The sequence below is a fragment of the Dissoconium aciculare genome (assembly GCF_010015565.1).
Source record: "Dissoconium aciculare CBS 342.82 unplaced genomic scaffold K489scaffold_6, whole genome shotgun sequence".
In the NCBI taxonomy this organism is placed as follows: Eukaryota; Fungi; Ascomycota; class Dothideomycetes; order Mycosphaerellales; family Dissoconiaceae; genus Dissoconium; species Dissoconium aciculare.
The window spans coordinates 721,628-741,825 of NW_022984956.1; the positions used below are offsets into that span (position 1 = coordinate 721,628).

General features: G+C 52.2%; 11 protein-coding genes across 11 annotated transcripts; 6 read left to right on the forward strand and 5 right to left on the reverse strand.

Annotated features, from left to right (window-relative positions):
* Positions 1-447: 447 nt before the first annotated feature.
* Positions 448-1,899, forward strand: K489DRAFT_319441 (uncharacterized protein; the record flags this gene model as incomplete). Its single annotated transcript, XM_033601388.1, has 1 exon — positions 448-1,899. The coding sequence occupies one exon, from the start codon at positions 448-450 to the stop codon at positions 1,897-1,899; it is 1,452 nt and encodes a 483-aa protein (XP_033459865.1).
* Positions 1,900-2,238: 339 nt separating this feature from the next.
* K489DRAFT_356909 (uncharacterized protein) lies at positions 2,239-2,751 on the reverse strand (the record flags this gene model as incomplete). The annotated part of the gene is made up of 3 exons (XM_033602547.1): positions 2,239-2,432; positions 2,511-2,661; positions 2,714-2,751. 3 exons carry the CDS (start codon positions 2,749-2,751, stop codon positions 2,355-2,357), a joined length of 267 nt encoding a protein of 88 aa, XP_033459866.1. The 3' UTR covers positions 2,239-2,354.
* Positions 2,752-3,221: 470 nt separating this feature from the next.
* Positions 3,222-3,855, forward strand: K489DRAFT_319239 (ARP2/3 complex, 21 kDa p21-Arc subunit; the record flags this gene model as incomplete). The annotated part of the gene is made up of 2 exons (XM_033601373.1): positions 3,222-3,743; positions 3,808-3,855. 2 exons carry the CDS (start codon positions 3,222-3,224, stop codon positions 3,853-3,855), a joined length of 570 nt encoding a protein of 189 aa, XP_033459867.1.
* A 1,212-nt stretch (positions 3,856-5,067) lies between these two features.
* Positions 5,068-7,278, forward strand: K489DRAFT_303989 (uncharacterized protein; the record flags this gene model as incomplete). Its single annotated transcript, XM_033600497.1, has 2 exons — positions 5,068-5,745; positions 5,845-7,278. Coding segments are annotated over 2 exons (2,112 nt in total), but the record flags the coding sequence as incomplete, so codon positions are not given.
* Positions 7,279-8,336: 1,058 nt separating this feature from the next.
* K489DRAFT_380209 (uncharacterized protein) lies at positions 8,337-8,766 on the forward strand. The gene has a single exon (XM_033604833.1). It carries the CDS (start codon positions 8,373-8,375, stop codon positions 8,631-8,633), a length of 261 nt encoding a protein of 86 aa, XP_033459869.1. The 5' UTR covers positions 8,337-8,372; the 3' UTR covers positions 8,634-8,766.
* Positions 8,767-10,715: 1,949 nt separating this feature from the next.
* On the reverse strand, positions 10,716-12,739 carry K489DRAFT_370451 (SEP-domain-containing protein; the record flags this gene model as incomplete). The annotated part of the gene is made up of 3 exons (XM_033603137.1): positions 10,716-11,864; positions 11,922-11,972; positions 12,422-12,739. 3 exons carry the CDS (start codon positions 12,737-12,739, stop codon positions 10,716-10,718), a joined length of 1,518 nt encoding a protein of 505 aa, XP_033459870.1.
* A 103-nt stretch (positions 12,740-12,842) lies between these two features.
* Positions 12,843-13,647, reverse strand: K489DRAFT_217912 (uncharacterized protein). Its single transcript, XM_033599706.1, has one exon. It carries the CDS (start codon positions 13,583-13,585, stop codon positions 12,977-12,979), a length of 609 nt encoding a protein of 202 aa, XP_033459871.1. The 5' UTR covers positions 13,586-13,647; the 3' UTR covers positions 12,843-12,976.
* A 117-nt stretch (positions 13,648-13,764) lies between these two features.
* On the forward strand, positions 13,765-15,485 carry K489DRAFT_424638 (uncharacterized protein; the record flags this gene model as incomplete). The annotated part of the gene is made up of 2 exons (XM_033608271.1): positions 13,765-13,833; positions 13,901-15,485. The coding sequence occupies 2 exons, from the start codon at positions 13,765-13,767 to the stop codon at positions 15,125-15,127; spliced, it is 1,296 nt and encodes a 431-aa protein (XP_033459872.1). The 3' UTR covers positions 15,128-15,485.
* Positions 15,229-17,261, reverse strand: K489DRAFT_380211 (uncharacterized protein). The gene has a single exon (XM_033604834.1). The coding sequence runs from the start codon at positions 17,055-17,057 to the stop codon at positions 15,549-15,551; it is 1,509 nt and encodes a 502-aa protein (XP_033459873.1). The 5' UTR covers positions 17,058-17,261; the 3' UTR covers positions 15,229-15,548.
* Positions 17,262-17,623: 362 nt separating this feature from the next.
* K489DRAFT_318917 (2Fe-2S iron-sulfur cluster binding domain protein) lies at positions 17,624-18,323 on the forward strand (the record flags this gene model as incomplete). Its single annotated transcript, XM_033601360.1, has 2 exons — positions 17,624-18,052; positions 18,147-18,323. The coding sequence occupies 2 exons, from the start codon at positions 17,624-17,626 to the stop codon at positions 18,321-18,323; spliced, it is 606 nt and encodes a 201-aa protein (XP_033459874.1).
* A 555-nt stretch (positions 18,324-18,878) lies between these two features.
* Positions 18,879-19,866, reverse strand: K489DRAFT_307970 (fungal pheromone STE3G-protein-coupled receptor; the record flags this gene model as incomplete). Its single annotated transcript, XM_033600606.1, has 2 exons — positions 18,879-19,261; positions 19,323-19,866. Coding segments are annotated over 2 exons (927 nt in total), but the record flags the coding sequence as incomplete, so codon positions are not given.
* Positions 19,867-20,198: the final 332 nt, after the last annotated feature.

Here is a 20,198-nt window from a genome sequence, read left to right on the forward strand (position 1 = left end):
CACTCCAAAAGGGCTTGGAGAGAGGCCCCACATCACGTCATGCACGCTGAAGCGTGGTTCGGATTTTCTCAGTCGGCGACATTAGCGAACGCTCATCCTGGCGCGGGGGGCGACATCGGGCTTGCACTGCAAGATTTTTTTGCGGTGACATGAGCAATCTTGAGGATGACTCTGGTCCACGGGAGCCCAGGTGGTGTCGATTGGGAAACTAGCCTCATTGTGTGTTGGCTATGTCCAATCCTATGCGATGATAAATCATGCTGAGCGGGCGCTATTTACTATAGAATCTTCCTGACTTCGTAAGAATCACAGCTCAATCTGAAAATATCATTGTTCCTCTCGGTCTTCTTTGTCTTGTTCATTCCCACATATTTACAACCTTTGCCTGATAACTACTCACACAGGGTGACCAGCATCGAGAACTTACGACTCCAGTTATCGCCCAACATGCCCTCTGCTGCCCAGGATATCCCTGTCCGCAACGGCTCCGGCGCCGCAAACGACCTTTCGCGAACAGTGACAAGCTCTTTCAGCGCCTTAGATCGAGGTGGGCTTGCTGGCAGTCCTACTGCGACTTTCCATCACAGCCCTTCCTCGCACCGATCTGGCTCGATATATGACAGGGCTTCTTCCGCCAAGCCATTAACACCCTTCAACACCCAAGACATCAAAGTGCTCCTACTGGAGAACGTCAACGTCACGGGCCAGGAAATCCTAAAGAAGCAAGGGTACCAGGTCGAGGCGATCAAGAGCTCGCTTCCAGAAGATCAGTTGATTGAGAAGATCCGCGATGTACACGTCATTGGAATCCGGTCCAAGACCCAGCTCACATCCAAGGTTCTTAGCGAGGCGAAGAACCTGTTTGTTATTGGTTGTTTCTGCATTGGAACCAACCAGGTCGATCTCAAGGCTGCCGCAGATCTAGGAATTTGTGTCTTCAACTCTCCCTTCAGCAATTCCCGTTCCGTCGCAGAGCTGATGATTGGTGAAATCATCGCCCTGGCGCGACAGATCAGCGATCGAAGCAGCGAACTGCACCGTGGTGTCTGGAACAAGGTCTCTGCAGGATGCTGGGAGGTTCGAGGCAAGACGTTGGGAATCGTCGGATACGGTCACGTAGGAAGTCAGCTTTCGGTCCTGGCCGAAGCGATGGGCATGAAGGTGATTTACTACGATGTCGTTAACCTCATGGGTCTCGGCACGTCGACTCAAGTTTCGTCGCTCGATGAGCTGTTGGCGAACGCTGACTTCGTCACTCTCCATGTGCCGGAGCTTCCGGAGACCATGAACATGATCGGCGCAGCGCAGTTTGCACAAATGCGAACTGGATCTTACCTGCTCAACGCCGCTCGGGGTAGTGTTGTGGACATCCCTGCTTTAATCGAGGCCATGAAGAGCGGCAAACTCGCCGGAGCTGCTATTGACGTATATCCCAACGAGCCTGGCAGCAACGGTGAAACTTTCAACAACCAATTGAACGAGTGGGCAGCGGAGTTCCAAAGTCTGAAGAACCTCATTCTCACTCCTCATATCGGTGGATCCACAGAGGAGGCGCAAGCCGCGATTGGTGTGGAGGTTGCGGAGTCCCTCGTCAACTATGTCAACTTCGGCACCACTGCAGCTGCCGTCAACATGCCTGAAGTCACCTTGCGATCCCTCACACACGACCAGCCCAATCACGCCCGTATCATCTTCATTCACAAGAACATTCCTGGTGTGCTGCGAAAGGTGAACGAAATCTTGGGAGACCACAACGTCGACAAGCAGATGACTGATTCGCGCGGTGACATTGCCTACTTGATGGCCGATGTTTCCGATGTCGATGTGGCACAAATCAAGCGCCTACATGGAGATCTCGAGGATCTCGGCAGCAGAATCAGGACGCGCATCCTCTACTAGATTCAAGAATTTGTACGGCAACGCAATGGGATCATGGCGTTGGAGGGCAACGGTGTTTGGTGTTCAAAATCATTTCGGGGGACAGTCTCTCCCATTCAACACGTCAAAAGTTTCAACCTGACTAGCTAGAGACATGATCCCGGGGGGTGTTCGGTCTTCATGTAGCGTTTTGTCGAGCATTCTGATAGTCCTTATCTTTAAACATTTAATTTCAACCTTCTCACTGGAAAACGTCGTCTTCTGAGTCTGAGGGAGTTAATTCAATCAAGTTGACAGAGTCAGATTCTAGACCGCTGTGACCGATGCTAACGCCTGGACGCCTGTAATATGCCCGCATACAAAACCTCTCATGTCTGTTCATACACTGTGCCGCTGAAATATCTCCTGTTTCCGTCGGAACCTGCGCAGAGGCCGACTGCAATACTTCCCGTCGAAAGACAATCTCTTGATCCCAATTACCGTAACGCAATCTCGCCGCGCGAGCTGGCTCGTTTGTGGAGGAATGCCTGGCATCCGCAGAATAGAAGGAAGACCTTTAAGAATCTGGTCAGCATTTTGTCCAGTTTGCCCCTCGTCGCGCAAGAGCACTACTCGAATGTGAACTTGTTTACCCCGTATATGCCGACCGCTCCGAAGACTGTGACTGCGACCTTCTTTCCGTCCTTGGGATCCTCCTCACCACCCATTAAGCTGTGGTGGTTGTTCATGAAAAGACCACCGATGATGCTCAGGATGACAATGGCGAATAATGAGATGACGATGCTATCCAGAGATTAGTATTCAAGGTCTTCGATACACCAGCAGGGTCGCGCACCATGTCCATGCATTGAACGCTGAAACTACGGGCTTCATCTTGTCTTCTGCTTGCCGCCTTGCTGTTACGTTGATTTTGGGCGGTGTGCGGCAGATCTGAATTGTAGGTTTGTACAGGCTTGTATCACTGATCTGTCTTTGAGTTGAGTGCTGCTGTTGGTCGTGATAGGGCGAAGAGGAATGATATCGTCTAAAGCGCGATTTCGGTTGCGATCCAAGACCACGAAGCATGGCGTCGTCCGCCCGGCGAAACTTCGGCACATGACATACACAGTCTGAAGTGGAGCTTCCGGGCAAGCCATCCATGACATGCGTCAATGACAGCCTTTGCACTTTTCAGATCTCTAACATCACGACGGCTATTTGTGTGTCCACCAATAAGTCAATACAACAAGCCTATCAACATTATCCAGGCTTCCCAAATACTTTCCCTCCGTCCTGGTCGTAAATCCCAGGAAGCGTGGACAAATACACCCAACGAGCACCCCACCACCACCACCACCGATATCATGCCCGCCTACCACTCGGTCTTCCTAGACGAGCCTAATCAACAATTGATCGGGAATTTCGCGCTTCTACCTCTGCGAACACGTACTCGAGGCCCCGCGCAACAGCTACCACCACTTGCTGGTGTATCCGAGCTCGAGATCGAGCCTAGCAATGAGAGTTATGATCCATTAGACGAGGTCCTCTCGCTCTTCCGCGCCAACACCTTCTTCCGCAACTTCGAGATCAAAGGTCCCGCAGACCGTGTGCTGATCTATGGAATTCTATACGTGAGCGAAGCCTTAAGTAAGATCAAGCCAGGCGCGAACAGAAGGGATGCAGAAAAGGCTGTCATGAACTCGGCATTGGACACCAACTTTGCCATTCCAGGCGATGCTGGCTTCCCGCTGAACCAGATGTTCGAGCCACCGAGCAATCGCAATGAGGCAGAGGTCCTGAGACAGTACATCATGCAAATGAGGCAGGAGCTGGCCGCTCGGTTGCTGAACAGAGTATATGCAGACGAGAGTGGAGCTCCCAGCAAAGTCAGTCTTCCTCCAGATTGACTCAAGCGTGACAGGATGAATGTGTGCTGACATACGATCGTAGTGGTGGCTCAGTTTCACGAAGCGCAAATTCATGGGCAAGCAGCTATGAGGCAAGGGGACGGGATCAAAATAATGAGTTCGACCAGCGTGGTCACAGCGAGTAAATCACAGGTTTTGGCGGAACCACGCAGCGAGCAGCGGCGACATCGGGCTCGCAGCCAGGCATTCGTCGCAGTCAGGCATTCGCCGATTGCTTGAGGCACCTCGTACATGCGATCTAGTACATGCGCACATGCAAACGCACCTGTTATCAGGAACACGACGATACTGCCACTGTAGGATCATTCAGAGCGGTGCAGCCTTGTGACCACTCAGTATTTACGACGACTACGAAATGAATTGACCCGCAATTTGCATCGCCACACTGCACGCAGAATGTTGACATGATACAGTCCCGTGCTGTACAGTATTGAATGACGACTGACTACGCGAAATGGTCGATCATTGGATGCGATGTACATATCTTCTACAATACAGTACATACCTGCTGTGGGCCATAAAGCTTCTGTCGAGGGCTTCTCTCAAGCGGCCGACTGCGCCTCCCCGCCATGACCCAACCTTGGAAAGCCGTTGTCAGCGGCTGCGGAAGGCCGCCCATCTGCGCCCCCACACCAGCAGCCGATCCAAGCAGGGCCAACTTGACATTAACACTTTGGTGACAGAGGCAGGCGGCGCTTAATCGCCCGCAAGACGGGTCCGTGACATCTTCCAAGGTCCGCATTGGACTCATCAAACAACGACCACGCCCCAAAATCATTGGTACATGTCGTTCAAGCTTTGTGACATTCGAGCCGAAGGTCGACAGTTCTATATAAGCACACCTGGGACCACAGATCCCTGCCGGGACCGGACAAACGCCGGCGATCACATCAGGCGGTTGTCCTTCCACTGCACGTGTTCAGACGCAGGGTCCTGTCCGTCCTGCTCAGAAGATACAACAGAACTTGTACAATAGCACGGCCACAATCTCTGAAGGATTCGTGCCGTGTGGATTTAATATATTAACCACCGGTCCATGCCCTACATCCTGGTTGATTAGCTCTTCGCATGTCATTTCAATATGATGCTCCTTTTCACCGCAGGTTCGCGTCTCAAGAAACGTTCGCAGCATCCCCATAATGCGAACAATCAGTCCACTATTATATCAGACCAACCTGGTTCGGAATCAGCCCTACCACCTTCCCCTCCGACTTCACCCCTTTCGCCACCTCCCAAATACCGGGACTCAGATTCAAATGAATTGAAGAGGTCGCCACCTCGTCCGCCTTCGTATCGCGAGTCTGACGCACTGGTCGATGCTGAAGATGTCATACACCCACCAGATCCGACTGCCGGCTTTGCCCACTTAGATCTTGATGCGCATAAGGTCAGCGGAGTTCCAACCGAGGCCGAATGCATCGCTCATCTCAAGTTCCTCGAATCCCTTTACCGGCTTCGTCAGAACATCGCTTCCAGCGACGGTTTATTCGGAGTCACAAATGAGTTCATCGTTGGTGCCGATATATCCGACAGCGACAAAGCAGAACTGCTTGCCAAGATTGGCGAGAAGCGCTGGGCAATATTCGTCACCCGGGCGGTCGATCGCTTCAGCACGTGGTGGAATCAAATTCTGGGACCGCTCAGTGATGCTTGCACGACAGAGCGCGTTCAGAATGACCTCGGACTACGATTGAGCGACAGACTTGGTGCTCCTTCGATCAGCATCGCGGCCGAAACACTGCCTCCGCTAGACGTCCTCATGGTCTGGCACTCTTACATGCTGAATCCTCGAGACTACCTGGAGGACTGCTTACGTCACAATAAGATGGCTCTCTGGCACACTCGCTTGCCTTGGAAAACAATCTCCTCCGCCATTAATCCTACTACGTTCGAATTCGCGGCAGACCCTGCGGCAGAGCTCTATTTCCAGGCCTACACCGGACTGAACTGGGACCCATTGGTTGGTTGCGAGTCGAAGAGCTTGAAATGTCCCCAATGTCGCGCCGAAATCTCCGTGCCTTGGACACATTCGTCGCATCTACAATTTGGTGAGGTGAAGTCAACACATGATGTAGCATCTTCACTCGACCACACCCTCTCCAACGGTGATGGCTATTGCGACAGGAATTTCTGGACAGCATGTCGGGAATGTAACACTTCCATAGATCATGAACGCCTCGAAGTAGCCAAATTCAAGGACGATGTCCATGAGCTACGCTTCCAAGACAAACCCATGGCTGGCACTGTGCTTGGGGTCAATGGCATCCCGTTGAGGACCTACGGCATCGACGACATGACGACACTCCATTTTGTGAAAGCGCCGAACGCAGTGTGCAGACACAACTTTGTTAGAAGACGCATTTTCGATCCTGACGTTCAATTGAAATCTCTTCAAGACGTTCGGACCATCATCGACAAAGCTTGCACAGATGCGGCTGTTCTGGCCTCATTCCAAGAAGGTCGAGTTCGAACGATGTGGCGGCTGGAGAAAGTCGCTATCAGGCGGATGATGTCTAGATACTGGAACAACAGCTCCCCATTCGCTCTGGATTTGGTGGGTGCGGTCGTCCGGCAGGGCGCATTCATTTCGAAGATGCACCAGATCGATTGGCTTCACTCGCCGGCAGTCAAAACAACCGCCAAGAGAATCGTGGTCAAATACCAACGCTTCATGATGCTCATCATGAGGAACAAAGGCAAGATGGCGGTTCCAACCTTGGATGTAGATCTGGCATGGCACACCCACCAGCTTTCCCCAGCCAGATACATGGCTTATACGGTGCAGGGAAATGGCACATTGATCGATCACGATGATAAAATCTCCGAAGCGAGACTGAACGATCAGTTCGCCTGGACGAGTTCGGCTTATCAGAGAATGTTTGATGAGCCCTATTCGGAATGCACCTGTTGGTACTGCGAGGCGGTACGGGAGAGCCACACACATGGCCTCTCCAGGCTCTTCAATCATCGAGCTGTCAAAGCCAACGAAAGCCTCCATCTTGCATCGTCAGAAGCGGACCCCAGCAAGAGCGTCCACGTTTCAACCCACAACGTCGTCCGTCCCACCGGCGATGATCCCGCATACTCCCTCTATTCCAAGGCGCAGACGGACAACTTGGAATATCACTACCAGCGAGCTTGTGAGCGTGCCAGGAAGAAAGGTCGGCCTCCACCCAAGCGTTCCGACTATTACTACTCAGATGCATATGGCTACCCTGTGTATATCCCCGCCATCGGTTACCTGCCATACTACCCAGCTTACTACCCCGTCACGCCTGGCTGTGCGACGCTCGACGCCGGCGCCGCAGGAAACTGTTGTGCTGGGATGTGTGGTAACGCTCAGATGGTTGGATCGGCTCCGGTTGGGGGCGGATGTGGCACCGGCGGTGGTTGCAGCAATGGTGGTTCATGTGGTAGTGGAGGCGGGGGAGGAGACAGCGGTGGAGGCGGAGGTGGAGGCGGAGGCTGCGGAGGAGGCGGTGGAGGTTGTGGAGGAGGTTGAAGGCGCGGAGTCAGGTATCTGTATCGTCATATGAATTCATGAACTTTTCGTCTTTTGGAAATTCTTATGACGCGGCAGTTTCAGTCGACTAGTTGTGCAGGCCACAACCCACTTCTTACTGTTCGGACAGCGCCATGACTACACCCTCCTCGCGACCATTTGTTAAAGTATGCCATGTCATTACATCTAGCTCGGCCATCTCATCGAACAAGCCATACTCTTAGGCAAGAAATGCAGCGAGGATACTTGCCTCGAGTTCTGCCTGCCTTGCATATATCGGATGTGGAACGGCACGTGTCTTCCTGCGTGGATTACCGCTGTTCTATGTCCCTAACCAGGCCCATTTGCCAAGGAGATGTGATGTTGCCACCTGCCGTGTGACCATTCGCATACCCCGGCGGTGTGATAGAAATGGCCCCTGTCGATTGTGGAGCCATTGAGGACGGATTTGGCAACAGGTCGCCAAGTGCAATGTCTATGTTCCCTGATTTGAATGCCCATAAAATTGTGGTATTTATCGATTGTCCTCGACCATTGTTTTGAATTCATTTGAGACAAAGGATTGATGTCGACCCATGTGTGGCCGAACTGAGCGCCGGGCAGCTCTTGGCCCATGGCCGATTCACACTAAAGCATACCTAGGTAGTCACTCACAATGCACAAGGTATGGCTGGTTCGATCTAATTGAATAAAGCGGGTACATGCGTGCAAGCGCCGTTGGGCATAACTAAATGCTCGAAGCCATTGTTTGCTCCCTCCACGCCCTCAAAAGGATTCCACTCTGGTCGGCGACAAGTTTCTTACAAAGTTGCATATGATGAAATCTGGCATCAAGCTTCGCCCTCGACGCCATGACTTCTCTCATGGCTTCACACCACTCGACCTCCCTGACGTGCCCGGCTTTCTTGAAGTAGGCCTCGATGAGACGCAGGTGAAAGTCACCAACCACCGACATTTGTGTGACTTCTTCCTGGCTGCACCAGTCGATGCAGCGTGCTAGGTTGGTTGCACAGACATAGGAATCACGGCTGATCTCCTCGAGAGCAACGCTGTCTTCTGGAGACAAAATCTTCTGGCTGTTGAGAATGTTCGTGTGTAAATCATTGACTGCCATGCACAACATCCAGCAAGTGGTGGTCTGCGCAGCTTTTCCCACCGACGTGAAGTGGAAGGATGCTCGCAGAAGCTGGAATTCCAAAGCTTGTGACGTGGAAAGATTGCCTCTGAAGGTTGTGTCCATGTTGGTCATTTGGCCGGACGATACGACTTCGCCCGAATTTTCCATCCAGCTGGCCAACGAATGTCTGAGCCATCGAAAGTCGGTGCGCAAGCTTTCTAGGTCTTGAACCATTTGCGATGAGCCCTCTGTACAGCGTGACCACAGCTGGCAAGCTGATCTGACCTTTGCCGTCAGACCCGGCAATTGAGCGCGAAGATTGTATAGCGCGATTCCAGGATCACGAGTTGCTTGCGCAGTAGTCATGGCGAGCCAACGAGGCTCTGCAAACATGCTGGATCTTTGATATAAGACGTCTGCATAGAAAGAGTAGTGTCGAATATTCTGGAACAGCAGCCAATCGTAATCGTTTTGAAGTAGATCTTCAGGCCCGCATTCCTCCATGTAGCGCTCCATAGCTTCCAGGTGCCACTTCCATCCTTTTGCGAGTATGCCGGCTCTCTGGAATGACAAGCTATCAAAGAGCTCACACATCCGAAGCAGAGCGATGCTTGTTACTGTTTGACGAAATCTGGATTTCTGTGGTCGCTCGCGGAGGTCCATGGATAAAAGATGCAAAGCGCAACCAAATCGAACACGAGCTTCAGCAATCAGTCTCTCATCCCCATGTGCGGTGCCGATGCCAACGAAACAGATCGCGTCTGTCGCAGCTTGAAGTGTAGGAGTGGTGCATTCCACAGCTGGCAGGTTAGCAAGGTCGGCATTAAGGTATTTGCTTAGCTTGTCATAAGCAAGGTATATATCGACCAGGTTGCTAACCAGCTGTGCGCGATGTACAATTTTGGTCGGAGCTTGACAGAGGACTAGCTGGTTGTCCTCGCTGAATTCTCGTGCATGTATTGGAGAAGCTGCCACTGGTGCGAGAGAGTCGCTGGTCGTCGGAAGGGACGAGCAGGAAGTACAGACGTCGTTGTGATCTTTATCGCCGTGGCATTGTGAGCACACTAGCTGGTTGCTCTGCTCTGAATGGAAAAAACTCGCGCTGTGACGCCTTTTCCTCGGCCGCCATGACGCGATTGGTCGCTGCTCAATAGACGTGACCAATTCGTATTGGGACGTTGACACTTCTGGATCTCGTTCGTACAGGTCCTCGAACAGATCGCCGGCCGAATTGAGAGGGTCACTTTGTGTGAGCAATGACCTCGGAATAGGACTTCCACGATTTGAACCCAACCTCGTCAAGGCTGAGGGCAATGACGAACATGGCAACTGAGGAAGTGACCTGGGAGCTTGAGTTTGCAAGGTATGATCCGACATTGTTCAAGTTGTGTTCACAAGTTGTGTTCAGATGGTTCGAGGACAGCACCTGCGACTGCAGTCGACATGAGCTGCCCTGATGACATTACTTATCTTGAAGGTACCATGATCCATAATGAGAGGACCGTCACAAGAAAACGATACGCATATGCCCACCTGAGGGCGCTGGCGGGCACGCCGTATGCACGCGACAAACCTCATGCGCTTGCTGCGGCGTTGATGATAGAAGATCTTACCGTCATGGCGCGAATAAATGCCAACCTGATGTGATAGTGGGCGGCCACGGGCCGGCTTGAAGACATCATATGTTCCGACGATCATTCCTCATCTTCTAGACTTTTAGGAGCCCAGCTTTTACGAGCTGGGAAAGATGCAGAGCCGACGTCCCGCAGGTTTCACACAGCCCCGATCCCTGTCAGCAACGGGGTCGCCGCCTGTCATCAATGGCGGCAATCTGCGGTCACAAGCATTACGGGAGTCGTTGATGGCGACAATGAGTTCGGAGTACGCGAAGATAGCATCGTCAAGCACTCATGGTCCCTGTGTTACTTCCAAACGGCCTCTTGCACTGCAGATTCGATTGATGATTGTGAGAATGCGGATGCAGATCAGATGAAATCATTCACATTGACGCCAGTGTTGCTCACATGTGTATTCCAATGCTTAGCCTCTTTGCCTCAGGCACAAATATCACTGCTGTCAAGTCCTACGTCGGACTGATTTGCCGAGATTATCTTCCAAGGATCCAAGGATCCAAGAGTGTTCCCACGTGGCAGGCGTCGGTTTGTGTACTCCGATATCGTCACACTCACTGCAAATTGTAATTACACGGCACCGGCGAACCAGGGATCAATCGTTAATAGTACATTCCGTGGCTAATCGTGCTCGTAGAAATCCTTCGGCCGGATGATTTCGGTGCTCACTAGAGAATAATCTATTTCCATTTTTGCACCAAGACACCTCCGCGCTTGAAGTCAGTGATATCCCCCAAGACCCGAGCCCGATCATTGAACTCCGTTGTGGGAAACGTTGTCTGCAGAGCGTATGGCCGAGAGACCGACTCAGTCGAGGCTCGATCGACAAAATCGTAAATGTCACCGATGGTATGAGTCGTATTAAATCGGGAAGACAGACGCGCCCCGCTTCCCAGACGGATCTGCATTTGTAGCGTCGGCTGGCTCGAATCGACTTCGATCTGCGGTGCTGCGCTCGATGTAGTGGATTGCGATGGTGCGACTGACGTTGATTGAGTCGATGGTTGAGTCGTAGTCGCGCCCGCTGTGGACGGTAAACCTGGGGTAGGCGAACCAAGGCGTTGACCTTGACCGCTGAATGGCTTGAACTGCTTCTTCGGCGCGACGTAATTTTCGCCCTTGTGCGGATCGAGATTGAGGTCCACTTCTTGTCCCGGCTGGACGTCGAGTAGGGTCCGTGGCGCACGACCCTGATTTATATCTTGCAGGATAGTGGCGTTCGCTGGATCGTCAAATCGGAAAAGTGGACCGTCGTCAACACTCACACCATCTTGCCATAAATGCAACGTTCGTGTGACGCGAGGAAGATTGCGCGCCGAACTTGCAGCTGTGCTGGCGGACGGATCGCTCACGATGCGACTGGGGGCATCGTCGCCACCCAATGTCTGTGCACGACCTGTGAAATTGCTCGGTCTGGCCTCTTCCTCCTCCTCCTCTTCATCCTCTGCACCATGGGCTGGTGGCCGTGGACGATTCTGGCGTGCCTGTTGCATGATGTTGCGGAAATGGTTGGGAGGCTGATCTGGGTTCTGCACAGCGAGCCCGCTCTTCTCACCACCTGTGAACAAGTCCTGACCCTTCTCTTCTTCGTCGTCATCATCCTGATCGCTACGTTGCAAATCACTGAAGGACATTTGTTGCGGACGCCCAGCAGGTTGTCTACGGCCGGTAGACGATGTGGCAGGTCCAGCGGCAGGTCGATTGGATTGTTCAGCAGCTGCAGCAACTTCTTCGTCGGCAGCGCCCAGTGGGTTAGAAGCGCGCTCTTCGAAATACAAGGATACGGCCTGGTCGAGGTCCCAGCCAGTTGCCTGCAATGCTGTCGTCGCCTATCACGCGATCAGCCTGCTTATCCATTGTTCGAAGCTCAAGTATTGCACGCTTACCAGACTAGGGTTGACGCCGGTGATTGCGCTGAATTGAGCGATCATGTCTTGCTGATCGGAGTCCATTTTCAACACTTGCCGACGGGTCGATTGTCAGGCGTTGTTGTTGTGACTTCAACAAGTGATGTGCTTGAGTTGCGTGTGCGAAGAAGTGCAGATTGGCAAAGTAGTGAAGTCAGGGCGAACGCGCAACATGCGTTCTAGCAGCGGAGAAAATTGACTTGCTAAAGCTTTGTGGAAATGGTTGTGTTGGTCAAGGTCATGGAATGATGAGTAGAACGCCCCACCGTGGATGAATGTGTTTTCAGGCACACAACAGCTTCGTCTGCTCCAAGCGAGTAACGTCACCGTTCGGCGGAGTTGCCCCACAGAACGCCGGCAGACCTGCCTCGATCCTATGGCATGCCATCAATTGGGCTCCTCTTCGGTCCAGGTTCCGTATGGCCTATTGTTGGTCACGTCCTCGAGACCAGGCGTCTGCGAAGCATCTCGACACCCACAAATCGCATTCTGTCATCAAACAGCGCAGGAAGCTGCAAACGTCCGGCATAATCCATCTGGGTCGCATGTGATTTCACGATTGGGTGGAAGAACTTCAAAGCTTGCTGCTCACTCAACATCTTTACACAATCTCGGCCGCAGGTCGTCAGCTTCGCAATGTCTGCAAACGACCTGTCAGAGTCGCAAACCACCTTTCCTTCGGATAGCGAGACGTACGACGCAAATCTCGAGAGCTCGCCTGCCTCATCAGATGCAAATCCTTCGACAGGGCTCCGACGACCAATGATACTGTATTCACCGCCAACAATTTGGAGCATATTCCGCGGAGCAGCGATCAACTTAATTCTTCCCTTTGTCAATGGTTTAATGCTGGGTTTTGGAGAGCTATTCGCACACGAGGCTGCATTTCGCTTAGGTTGGAGCAAGACAAAGGTATGGTGACAACCGGATGAAGCTTGCAAGAGAGGCTGGCTGACTTAACGGAACTATATAGGTTTTCCCAGCACATCGCAGCTCTCACTCAGTGGGACCCGGAATTGCAGTCAGAGACGATCCTAGTGAGAGAAGGCGACGGAGCGGCGAAGAAATGGACATGTGGACGTCAATGGAATAGTCAATGGACCGGCATAGAAAAACTTGTATATCACATGGCAATCAACCGCATTGATACCTCGACGAAGAAGTCGAGAAGTCTTCTCCAGGCTTGACGCCAATATTGCCTGCGAATTGGCTCCAGGGTGATATTTGCGACAGCGACACGACCCCAGATCGAGGGACACAATCGAGGTGACTAAATCTCCTAAACTTCGCCGTGGACCGGGATAAGTACCACGTTTGTGATCGGGGGCGACCCCGAACTCATCTCGACTACAAGTCGGCGCACTCGGTGCAATTGCAAAATGACTACGAGGAATCTCGGACATACATACGAGCAATTGAGAGCAGTGACGGGATGCTGAGTAGATTGTAAGGGGGCCGATCAGCAAAATGGCCAAGATGGTATTTCCACCGAGAGAGAGCTGAACACGAAACAAACGGCGTAGATTTATGAAGAAAGATGTGTATATGTGTACATGAATGGCGCTTGGCGCGTGGGACTGGATGCGTCCAAGAGGATGGCTGCGCACATTTGAGTGTCGTGCTATACTGAGGTACTGTATCATTGTATGTGTCACGGTGTATGATAAAAAAGGTAGTGATGAGACACCATTTCGCAAAAATCCGGCCTCATTGGGTCTAGTAACCCTGATCTCCGCGGACTTTCATTACTTCGACCGCTGCATTTCCTTGAATATAGAGGCATCACCAGCATCACCATTCACAGCGACATATCTTCACGATGATGCCGAGCAGGGGACTCCGCCCTGTGCAAGGCTTCCTATCGCATGCGGCGCATGCTCAACAACGAAATGTAATTGCAGACGTCTCCAATTTACTTGTCGCGCATGACGGAGTTGAGTCCTGACACACCAATACAGCTTTCATCGGGTCCGTTAAAATTCCGCGGATCTCTACACCGAGCACCACTCCATCGACTCCGATCACCACAGACGCTATCGCCAAGATCAATAACACTGCCGACTCTGACCATCGGCGGTTTGCGATATGCCTCGACAACCTCGGTCACACCATCAGCAGACTCGACGTCGACAATAGCCCACGACGCTGCGTTTCCGAATCTCGACACGATAACACTGGACAATGTGAATGCAGCTGTCACCGATGGGGCATTGGTTTCCCCTGAGCAAATAGGATATCTTCACTCAATCGGCGTCGATTATGGCTGGGGCCCTACTACTATGATCCAGTGGATGCTGGAGCATGTGCATGTCTACAGTGGCCTCCCTTGGTGGGGTTCGATCATGGTGACCGCCTTGGGGTTTCGTTTAGCCATGTTTCCCCTTTTTGTGAAAGCAGCGGACGCCGGTGCACGGTCGATGGCTATTGTGCCTGTGACCAATCCACTCATGGAACAAATGAAGATTGCACAAAAGTCGGGGAAATCGGCTGAAGCAGCTATGTACATGCAGAAGGTCATGGCAATCAGGAAAGAAGCTGGAGCCAGCGTCTTTGCACCATTTGTGCCACTTGTTCTACAAGGAATCTTCGGTTACTGCGGCTTCAAGCTTATGCACCATTTGGCTACGCTCCCGGTGCCAGAGTTTCATGACGGTGGATTTGGATGGATTCAAGACTTGACCTTGACGGATGGGTATTTGATAATTCCTGCCTTCATGTCAGTCATACTCCATCTCACTGTCCGCCTGGGTGGCGAATCCGGTAACCGGCAGGTATTGCCGCCGGCAATGATGAATATAATGCTGTGGGGTATGCCAGGAATCATGTTTTTCTTCCTCGCCTGGCAACCAGCTGCGGTCGCGCTGTGGTTCTTGACCACCGGAGGTGTGAGTATCACGCAAGGACAGCTTTTGCAGAGACCCGCGGTTCGTGAAGCCCTCGGAATAGCACCGATTATCAAGCTGGAGGGTAGTTCAAACCTGATCGCAGACTTTTTCGCCACGGCCGAGAAGAAGGATGAGAAGAAGAAGAACACCTTCAGGATTGAAGATTTGAACGATCTGAACGAGTCTTTAACCAAGGGTGATTTCTCGTACCAAGCACCCACGCTGAAGACCCGCGCGCCATCTCCTGACAAGGTGATTGATGCTAAACTTGTTCCGAAACGAGGTCCGTCAAAATCATGATTATTCCAGAGGCGGTTGGGGCAATGCACATTGTTCCGCAGAAAGCATAGCAGGTTGTATGACGGAGTCATGTTGACAGAATTTCTCTTCTTGTGCCTTGTACGATATTGAGCACTGTGTAATTAGGGAGCTAGCTATACCAGAAGCAGTACTTGAGCCAATTCTCGTCAGGCAGTGAGGACCTCCCAGGGTGCATTGCCTCAAGCCATTAATGCAGATGCATTTGCATTTCATCGTGAGAATCAAACTCTATAGAAAATTCTCGGCGTTTCATTAGTATGGTTGAGGAGACTAGCTAAATGGGTATCGCATAAAGTGAACCAGGTGTGAGAGAAGAGAGATAAGAGCGACGTATAACTATTCCGACAAAAATTTACCATCAGGCAGCATATTCGTGTTCCTGCCTCAAACCTGACTTAGATCAGAATTCGCCTTGCCGTCTCGCATCACCGGGGCCCATCGCGCCGGCGCCCCAGACGCCAATCAGACCCCAAAATCCCATATGCCACCCACGCACGAGTCCAGCAAATCCTTGGCCACGACGCTTCCGGAGCATACCGTTGGATGCCTTAGTTGTCGTATGGCCCTCCACGTACATAATGTTGTACACCGTGCGCGCGATACCAGCGTAGGGCGCTGGATCAACGATCAGTGGAAGCAGCGGCTGCGACTTCTGTAGCTCAGAAACTTGAGCGCGACGTACAAGCGTCTCAAGCGGGAGGCGAATGAAAAGCTCCGTGAGGCTGGTCACGAACGCTGCAAGCGACCAGGGAGCTGGAGTAAGATCAGGCGTGATCCGGAGTTGACGGCGCAAGAACAACGGCGCTATCGCTGAGAACAAGTTGGGGACGGTGTGGTACAGAGCCGTAGGAAGCCAAAGGGTGCTAGGAACTACCAAGGAGGGCAGTCGACGTAGATTCTGTACCAGTCCGCGAGGAGTGTGTGACATTGGCGTAATCAGTAGTCGTGTTCGGACGAGATCGAGAGGCGCCAGGATGAGACCTGCCAGGCAACTTGACATGCCAACGACGACCAAAGATCCCAAGACATTCGGACTGTCACTGAGATCGATACCACTGAAGCCTGCTCCGCCAGCGACACTAAGTCCAGGTGCGAGTCCGCCTTGATCGGGACCAATGATGTCGGGAAGACCGAGCACCGTGAGGAGAAGGCTCCGGAGGAACGATTCTGTAGTTCGTAGCAGAATCGCGTACAGGAACGTCGTATTGCTGGCGCGCCACAGTCCGATAGCGCCAGATGTGTTATACAACGCCGATATGGCTGAAAGCACACTTTCGGGCTTTTTGAGACGGATCCTAACTTCCGGTTCCTTTCTGTTGCGCGGGCGAGGCGTAGGAGAAAGAGAGTCGTGGTCTTCGTCCGGTGGTGCTCTCCGTCGCTTTCGAGGAGAGCGACTTCGGGGCGCCGCAGAAGAGAAGTAATCTGGGATGTCGCCATCGGAATCCCCTTCACTGTCTTCTTCCTCGTCGTCTTCATCGTTGTAATGAGTCTCTCTGCGCCCTTGACGTTTTCCTCGGTTGTGTATCGCAGGTGATCGCCGCCTTTGTGGAGTGCCAGCTTCAATTTCTCCTGGGTAAGATACTTGAAGCAGAAATTTGGCGACGTCGAAAGGTTGTGCCAACAGAACGGAAGTATATCTCCACGCTATAGTGTCCAACAGGTCCCTCGTATTCTGCCATGCCTCGCCAGTGGTCGACTTCAAATCAAGATCTATGTCAGGTAGAAGCTCACGCGCAGCGCTCAGCGTAGTAGAGTGTGCCTTGCTGCCGCCGCCATTGCCAACCCGTGAGCCGTTGGAAGGGCCCGATGTGTTAATTGAGCTACTCGGTATTCCGATGGAAGGCGGGATGTAGTAAGGTCGAAGCGGATTAGGTTCCCTGTTGGCAGGCAGAGAGAAGCGATCGGCCATGATGACTTTGCGATAAGCTTGGTGAGTGACAATCGGCCGTCATGCGATATCGAAGCAGAGTCGCGATGGATGGAGAAGTGATGGAGGAACGGGAGTCGCAAGCAGATACTGTCCCACCTTGCGACTCTACTCTCGAAGGAATTTCGACTATAAAACCTGGCAGATGAAAGGCTCACGAAATGATGATTGCGATGACGATGATCGCCTCAGGCTTGGATGTTTCGGGGGAGTAGTCGCGACGGGCCGAATTGCATATGAAACCCCCGAAAACGGTGCTTGGAATGGATAGGACATTCCAGACTTTCTCGGTGAGCCGCAGAGCTGGAGGCTTCGGTGTTCGGGCCAATAGCGGAGGTTTGCTTTCGATTCTTTCATCACATTTCGTCGCTGATATAGCCCTATCGTGGTTCTGTCTGTTACCACCATTCCACGATATCAGCACTCTGTCGCAACGCATTATTAGAAGTGGAGATCACATTCCTTTCTGGTCTCCCGTGTGATCCCTCGACAAAGTAACGCTGCTACTCATCGCCACATCGACAACCATTATGTCCGTAGACGTTGCCATGAAGCGGACCTGTCGAACAATTTCCCAATGGACAAATTCTGTGCCCAAGAGACATGCATCACGGTCATTTACATGCGGTTCAGCCCACAGAAGAAGCGCCCAACAGACCAACTCGAATTCGAGGTCACCCATACATCATCAACAAGCGAGCGTCGCCAGTTCCACCCTGCTGCGACGTGCACGAACGTTTCACACCTCTTCGACAGCATGGCACGGTCATTTGACGCCGCCTAAAGCGGGCGAGGAACGTAAAATAACATTCATCGACAAGGAGGGCCAGTCACATGAGTTCTTAGTAGGTGACGGTGACAATCTATTGGATATCGCGCAGGCCCACGACCTGGAAATGGAGGGCGCATGTGGAGGCAGCTGTGCGTGCAGTACATGTCATGTCATTGTCGAAGACGGGGACATGTATGATAAAATTGTGAGTACCAGCGCATTCGTCGAAATAATAGAAAATTGCTTTCCCATCAAAATATCGTTGTTGTGCCGACACTGACATGGATTAAATCTTTCAGGAAGAGGCTTCGGACGACGAGAATGACATGCTCGATCTAGCTTTTGGTCTCACCGAGACTAGCCGATTGGGCTGCCAAGTCACTATGAGCAAAGCACTGGACGGGCTTGTGGTTCGCCTACCGGCCATGTCAAGAAATATGCAGGCTTCTGATTTTGCTGAGAGGGAAAAGAAATGAGATCGGCACTCGCCGCGATGAGACCATTTGCGAGAGCTCGTCGATGTTCACATCGATCGAAACTTGTACAACAAACAAAGCACTGCTGTGGTTTGTGAACTCATGTACTGATAAATTACAACCATACTGACAGCCCTTTTGGGAACGATGTGTCGCCGAGCAACATCTTTGGGGGAATCTTCAAGAGTGCCAGACTATAACTTCAACAGGACCCTTCTCAAATGTCAAGGCATTGGGAAACGAGGAAGAATGAAATTGCAATGTACAACCCCCTGGTCGATCTTCGAGGATGCTCGGCGCACATCTTGCAGGGATGGCCCCGTCTCAACATATTTCTTCGGTGGTTGTATGAACCATCGACTTCTCCAGCGGACACTCTATGCTGCTGATCGTGCTGGCGGTCACACGCGTACTCTGGCCACCCGTAGAACCCCCACCTCTCATTGGAAAGATTAGTCGGATCTTGCCAGACATCGAGGAGGTCATACTCGACATCCAAGCTCCGCTGCTCCCACCAACAGCAGGTGAGGAAGTCTGACCGGTCCGCAACAGAGATGGGAAGAAACGTGCCAACCCGAGCCTCACTAGCAGCTCTCGATATGTCTTGGTGGCGTCACGTCCGAATCCAAAGGTCAGGAATATCAGCAAGCCACCGGCCAGCCAGATATATCTATCGAATAGGATGGCTCCTCCGCTTGGAATGAAGACAATCGAGTTCCACTCATACGCTGTCGGGTAGTGTGTTTGCGTCCAATCGAAGCTGAGTAGACCGGCGGAAATCGCGAGATAGTCGATGTAGACCTCCAACGGGAAGATACCCATGATGCAGATGGCACACAGCAAATACAGGCGCAGGAACCGTGATTTGTTGGTGTCATGGTGTGTCAACATCGAGACGACGTCGCGACGATAGACGATCAATCGAATCACGATCAGAACTGAGCAGCACGATTAGCATCAAACAGTTGAAAGATCCAAAACAAGCCCCAGCAGCCTTACCGGAAAAGTAAACACAAGCAGTCGTCCACAGAACTCTGGGAGCGAGCAACAGCAGGGCCGACAACCAAGTCCCATCATCGACCGGTTGACAGCCAGCGATCCCGCTGACAAAGAACCGCAAGGGCTGCACAATAAACGCAGAGATGACTTGCAGCCACGGCAGAGCACCACAAATCAGCATGTCAATCACAAACTCGCGTTGCTCCCTCGTTGCGTTCGTCGCCCACGCCGTCTTGCGCGTATCCAGCACCGCAGCGAGCTTCCGGAGGATGCAGAACAACGCGGCTGGGAACGCTGTCTGCATGACCGCCTGCAACTTGACCTGAATGTCGCAATACCCGACACCACTGAACCAGCGGCTGACATCGTCGTGGGGCCAGATGAGCGCGTTGGCGAAGTTCATGAGGTTGGCTAAAATCGCGAGGACGGTCACGGTCGTGGCGCCGACATTACGATGGCGTGTGTGCCAGATGCATGTCGGAGTGATGAGGAGACTGGTCAGTAGACTGAAGATGGCAAATGCAATAGCTGCTGGATATGGCGAGGCGTCTGTGCTTGGGGAGCCCAGGATAATGATGGTTGGATCGGCCATGGTCGATACAAATTGTTGTGAAGCAGCTCGATCGATTGTGTTCTGGCGATTGGATTTCGCGAGCAAAAGCTTTGCATTCGTACGGGTTCCATCCTGACTCTGATCGCAGCTCCATTTTCATTTAAATAAGATCGTCCCTAGTTGAATGCGGAAAATTTGTCAACCGTCGTCTATACTGAATGGTTGTCAATAGAAGTCTATTGAATAGCAATAAGGAGGATCCGGCGTCAATAAGGCAGGGTGTAATCCGTATTGAAGCCTTCCCGTCAAATGCATTCTGGGAG